At 38.8% G+C, this 6,643-nt stretch overlaps 1 protein-coding gene across 2 annotated transcripts in view; it reads left to right on the plus strand.

The window, feature by feature from the left end:
* lgr4 (leucine-rich repeat containing G protein-coupled receptor 4) overlaps positions 1–6,313 on the plus strand; it is a 142,073-nt gene extending 135,760 nt beyond the window's left edge. For both annotated transcript variants that reach the window (XM_087996308.1, XM_043705452.2), the window contains 2 exons: positions 148–222; positions 4,097–6,313. In XM_087996308.1, the coding sequence (XP_087852434.1) occupies positions 148–222; positions 4,097–5,373 (1,352 nt within the window). In that variant the 3' untranslated portion in view covers positions 5,374–6,313. The remainder of the gene's footprint in view (positions 1–147; positions 223–4,096) is intronic.
* The last annotated feature ends 330 nt before the right edge of the window (positions 6,314–6,643 follow it).

A 6,643-nucleotide genomic window follows, 5' to 3' on the forward strand; every position in this document is an offset into this window, starting at 1 on the left:
CAGCATAAGCTGCAAGGTGGGGAAAATGACGTCACACTAGCATGCTCAATCCTGCAGAAATGGATTGCACTTTTGCACTTCGTCTTTATGCAAATATTTATGGTGTTGAAATGGAAAATCATCAAACTTTTCTTGTCTTTTCTTCAGATCAAAGTGTAGACGATGAGATTAAAAATGAAGAAGACAAGATCTCGTCCACAGTGCACTGTACCCCTTCTCCAGGTACTGTTTACAAAATTCTATATTCAACTTGCTTTGCATGCTGTCTTAGTGGATACTTAAAGTCACTTAAATGCTATTTTTCCTCTGAAGCTGATTTGTTTCTTAGGTGACCTTTCTGGTCTGTACTGAAATAGTTGAAGGTGTCATGTGCTATAAGGAGGATTTTTTTTGAAGGAACTGTTTGGAAATGGAACTCTCAATTAGGAAAGATACTGAGCAGTAATCCAACACTCTCTCATTAGCTTGTCTACAGAGATCAGCTGGAGTAATTATCTTACCACATTTGAGAGTTTTATACTGTTTACAATACAACACATTTGTTGTCACATGCTAATAATCACTTAATTAATTCAGTCAAATGCAACAAAGACTGAAGTTAGTTGTACTTCATTGCTGTATTTGTTCAGTTTAGCTAAATCTAAGCAGTAGCATTTGAGGTCCCCAGCAAATGTGGCAAAAACAATTTTCTTCACTTGAAGTTGAGAAAGCACTGAAATCCTCCAGAATAGTTCATGAATCCAAGAAGGAACATTTATTGTTCACCTAGAAGTATTTACCTGAGGACAGTCAACCCTGTTAGGTTTTTTAAAAAATTGCTTACTGTGCTCACTCTCCCTTTTGTACAGCTTTAGTGAAACATGTGAGAAAGAAGCTGAAGTACCTTATAGAGGTTTACAAAATTATGAGGGGCATGGATAGGGTAAATAGACAAAGTCTTTTCCCTGGGGTCGGGGAGTCTAGAACTAGAGGGCATAGGTTTAGGGTGAGAGAGGAAAGATATGAAAGAGACCTAAGGGGCAACTTTTTCACACACAGGGTGGCACGTGTATATGGAATGAGCTGCCAGAGGAAGTGGTGGAGGCTGGTACTCATTTGGATGGGTATATGAATAGGAAGGGTTTTGAGGGATTTGGGCCTGGTGCTGGCAGGTGGGACTAGATTGGGTTGGGATATCTGGTCGGCATGGACAGGTTGGACCGAAGGGTCTGTTTCCATGCTGTACATCTCTGACTCTAAGTAGACCATTTGACCCTTAGAGAGTCTGCTCTACCTTTCAATAAAATCAAAGCTGATGTACTTGTGTTTTAAATTTCACTTTTCCATCTACTCCAATAATCCTTGATTCCACTGCTTAGCAAGAAAATCCACCTTTTTTTAAAGGAACTAGCTACAGTGATGGGGCAATTATTAGTAGTAAAGGTGAAGTCAGCATATTCCTACCAGACCATAGGGCTGCATTCTTTTTAGAGAGAGATGACTGGTGGTGGTTTAACCTGAGGGTCAGCAAACCTCAGGCAAGGAGAGAGGGTGAGAAGGTGAATCCTTTATGGTAACTTCAGCTGATGCAGGAATTGAACCCATGCTGCTCGCATCACTTTGCGTCAAAACAGCTGTTCAGCCAACTGAGCTAACTGATCTCCTGCATAAGTAGTAATCTTCCTGGAATTTTAGATTCAGGAAAAGTCCCAGAGTACTAGAAAACTAACATTTTTGTTCAAAAAGGGTAAAAAATAAAAAAAGCAGCTAACATAAGCCAATTAGCTTAATATCTGTCATTGGCAAAGTGCTAGAGTATTATAAAGAAAGCAATAGCAAAGCATTTAGAAATGCATCAGATAATTAAACAGAGTCAACATGGCTTCATGACAGGGAAGACATGTCTGGCAAATCTGAGAATTCTTTGAGTAAGTAACAAATAGGCTAAATAAAGAGAAATGAGTAAATTTAATATGTTTGAATTTCCAAAATAAGTTATCACACAAGGCTACTTAACAAGATCAGCATCCATGGACTGCAGCAGTTCAAGGAGACAGATGACCTCCACATCCCATAAGTGAATTTTTTTAAAAGGCCGTGGTGTTGGGACTAGTATATTAGTGTGAATGGAAGGTTAGCTCACTAATTGAAGTTAAAAATCACACAACACCAGGTTATGGTCCAACAGGTTTATTTGGAAGCACTAGCTTTCAGAGCGCTGCTCCTTCATCAGGTGGCTGACAGCTAGTGCTTCCAAATAAGCCTGCTGTACTATCACCTGGTGTTGTGTGATTGTTAACTTTGTCCACCCCAGTCCAACACTGGCTCCTCCATATCATAACTAATTAAAGACCAAGTTGGTATAAAGGGGGTATTTTCAGAATGACAACGTGTAACTAGTAAAGTGCCATAGTGATCAGTACTGGGGCAACAATCATTTACAATATATTAATGACCTGAATGGCAAAAGTGAATGAACTATCACCAAATTTGCAGGTGACAAAAATTAGAAAGCAACTGCAGAGGATGACACAAAGACTATAGAGGGATAGCGATGGGTAACTGAGTGGATAAGAACTTGGCTATTATGTAATGTGGGAAAATGTGCGGTCATGCACTGTGGCAGGAAGAATACAAAGGCTGAATATTGTTTGAATCAGTGAAGACTTCAGAATGTTATAGCACAGAGAGATTTGGGGGTCCTTGTGCTTGAATCTCAAGGCAGGCATCCTGGGTTAGCAGGTAATTGGGAAGAAAACTGGCCTTTTTTTAGGAGAATAGGTTATAAAATTAGTGAGTCAACGAGTGTGGTGCTGGAAAAGCACAGCCGGTCAGGCAGCATCAGAGGAGCAGGAGAAACGATGTTTCGAGCATAAACTCTTCTTCATTCCTGATGGAGTTTTTGCTCGAAACGTTGATTCTCCTGCTCCTTGGATGCTGCCTGACCGGCTGTGCTTTTCCAGCACCACACTCTCGACTCTGATCTCCATCATCTGCAGTCTTACTTTTTTTCCCTATAAAATTACTGAGGTCCTGCTTGCATTATAAAAGGCACTAGTCAGATCACAGCTGGAATACTGTGAACAGCTCTGCTTCTCTTACCTAAGGGTAAGAGGTTTCCCATTTCAAACAGCTGAGGAATTTTTCTGAGGGTTGTCCATTTTGTCGGTGTTGAGGCTAGTTTGTTAAGCATTATCAAGGTTGAGATAGACATTTTTAATGCAATAGGGTTGAGACTGGAAGTTGGAGTTGAGAATAATCAGATCAGCTACAGTCTCTTTGAATGATGGAGCAGACCTGGTGCTGTTCTATCTTATGGTCTTTTAGTTCTTAAAAGTATTCAGCGAATCTGCTCCATTAGCTGCATTGACCTCACTCACTGGATCTCTCTTTGCCTCTCTCTTTCTGTCTTTCTTAATAACAAGTCCATCTTTTTTTAATAAGGTTTTCAGTTTTACCTTTCCCAATATTTATTCATGCATTCGGAGGCATTTTTTAATGATTGTGTAATTGTCATTAAAAACTGCATAAGGAATAGTGATTGCTGCTGTCACATGAACAGCTATTTTAAAAATGTATAGAATGCATGATGATGGACAAGGGGCAACCATCATAATAATCCATGTGATTTTGTGTGTCAATGTCTGTTGTCAGGCACTTCAGTAAACCATTAGGAAATACTTTTTTTTAAAAATATATAATTATTGCACACTTAGCAGAGAAGACAATAGAATCTAAGTAGACTATAAGATCAGAATGCAGCATGATAACAAATAGAAAGGTTGTTGAAAGAGTAATTACCTGCTTGAAGCGCATGCATTTTGATGGGTAACCAGCAGTAAGATCAAAAAATGAACAGACTGTCCAAGCATCCTGTTGACTGTTGTAATTATTGGTATTCCGTGGAGCCAAGTAATCATACTTTCCTTCATATCATGTGAACATGAAAGAACGAACATTGTAGTTTCAAGATGGAATAAATATGCTAGTGCATCAGAATTTAGAAACTTAGGGTTTTTTTTCTGAAAGTTGTGGTTCTACTCGAATATACGTCAACAAACCCACTTCCACAAACCCAGCATCCTTTGGTAATGAGTTTAATTTTTATCTCCACCAGGTGCATTCAAACCATGTCAACATTTGCTGGGAAGCTGGATGATTCGCCTGACTGTATGGTTCATCTTTCTAGTGGCACTAATTTTCAATATAATTGTTGTCGTAACAACATTTGCATCACGTGCGCCATTGTCTTCTGCAAAGCTGTTTGTGGGTCTAATTGCAACAGCCAATCTCTTAATGGGAATGTATACTGGTACCCTGACTATTCTAGATTCAATTTCTTGGGGAAAGTTTGCTCGATATGGTGCCTGGTGGGAGACAGGAAGTGGCTGCAAAGTTGCTGGATTCCTCGCCATGTTCTCTTCCGAAGCATCAATTTTCTTCCTTACCCTGGCATCTTTTGAACGGACTCTGACTACACGTGACTTAATCAAAAAAGGGAAAAGCCATCATTTGATACACTTTCAGATAGCTGCTGCTTTTGCTGTCTTGGTTGCTGCAGTGATAGCTTGCCTTCCGTGGTTTCATATTGGAGAATTTTCAGCATCTCCGCTCTGTCTGCCCTTCCCCACTGGTGAGTCTCCTTCCCTGGGTTATACAGTAACTCTGGTGTTGCTGAACTCAATAGCCTTCCTGATAATGGCAGTTGTCTACACAAAGCTCTACTGCAACTTGGAAAAAGAGGATCTTGCAGAAAATTCTCAGTCAAGTATGATTAAGCATGTTGCCTGGTTAATTTTCACCAACTGCATTTTCTTCTGTCCTGTTGCTTTTTTCTCATTTGCACCTCTTATCAGTGCAATTTCCATCAGCCCTGAAATAATGAAGTCCGTAACACTAATCTTCTTTCCATTGCCTGCTTGTCTGAACTCTGTCCTGTATGTTTTCTTCAATCCACGATTCAGAGAAGACTGGAATATGTTGAAATGGCGCCCAAAACAAAAAGACAAATCTATTGCAGTTACAGTGAATGCTCAAAGCAGCTGTGTGTCACCGGAATTCTTCTATGACTGCGGAGTGTATACCCACCTACAGGGTAATCTCACTGTATGTGACTGTTGTGAATCATTGTTATTGACAAAACCTTCAACATGCAAACACTTAGTGAAGTCACATAGCTGCCCAACCTTGGCTGTGGTGCCTTGCCAGCGGCCCAACGGCTACTGGTCAGACTGTGGGACTCAGTCTGCTCATTCTGAATATGCTGACGAGGGAGACTCCTTTGTTTCCGATAGTTCCGACCAAGTACAGGCCTGTGGGAGAGCCTGCTTCTATCAAAGTCGGGGATTTCCTTTGGTTCACTATGCGTATAATATTCCAAGGATCAAAGACTAATTTCAGAAGACTTAATGCCAGGAAGGTACATGTATGAACATTTAGAAACAATCTAACTTTTTCTTGTGTGAACTTTTATTCTGGGAAGCACTTTTTCTTCAATCTGACAGTTGTCAAAAGAAAAGGGAATCACGTTCAGTCAGTTTTATTTTGAGCCATCTGTTCTTACAAAAAGAGAATCGCCCAAACCGATTAATTTTATGTGTGCGTGTGTGTTTGGTATATAACAATGGTGTTTATAAACTTATTGACAAGAAAGATTTATTTTTAAAATTGCTACTATTTTTATGGTGCATTCTGTCTCATAGTCATGCAATTTTGCTGTGTTTTTGTCCTTTAAAGTAGCTGTTGGCTTATATTTACAGTTGAGTCTCTTAACGGAAAATTCACTGCCAGATTGTATTGCTGTTTCTTCACATGTTCCCTGCTGAGTAACTTAACACTTGCCTGCATTGAAGAATAAACAGAAGCTCCACTCAGTTAGCGTAAACAAATGTGAATACCATACTTTGGATTCATCACTTGTAGTTCCTCAGGAGGTTAGAAGATGCCAAAAATTATTTCCAAACTGAAATTTCAGGAATGGGTTGTAGATACTGTGCATATGACACATTTTCAAATTTGTATTGTAAATTATTGGATGAAAATATAAAGGGGTATTCTTTTATGTACTCATTTTAAGTAATGGTAACTACCTCTTAAATAAAGTTGGACCACCAGTAGCTGTTTACCTGATTGTGGTCTACATACAGTACATGGTTTTAACAATTCTTGTCTTGTAAATACTTTTGGATGTACATTATCACCATGTTATAAAAATAAAGCAGAATCTTTGTAAATCAATATTAAAATGTAACTTTTTGTAGTTTTACAATGTGGAATGGATTATTAATATTGTAATTTTAAACCAAACTATTCACAAGTAAAAGTTTAAAACCTCTCCAGCCTTCAATTTTGTGGAGTTTGTCATCACAAAATCTCAAAAATAATTTGCAGAAATTAAAATCTCATTCTTAGTACCTCCATGCAGTAAATAACACAAAATTAGTGAAAATGAACCACTGTTTTAACAAAAGCTACATATTATCCAAGCAACACCAGTGTCTGCAATGACAAAATTGAAGGGAATTTCCTGCAAGACTGATTATATTGGTGGCTGGCAAAATTCAGAAATTGGAACGTGGTCAGAGCAGTTTTTTCTAACACTTTATTTTACTACTGATTATAACTATCCCAGGATGGTGCTCATATCACGAAAGGCATTAAGATG

This window comes from Chiloscyllium plagiosum, unplaced genomic scaffold (assembly GCF_037043375.1).
Source record: "Chiloscyllium plagiosum isolate Xiang-an unplaced genomic scaffold, Cpla_swu_hap1 HiC_scaffold_18, whole genome shotgun sequence".
Lineage (NCBI taxonomy): Eukaryota > Metazoa > Chordata > Chondrichthyes > Orectolobiformes > Hemiscylliidae > Chiloscyllium > Chiloscyllium plagiosum.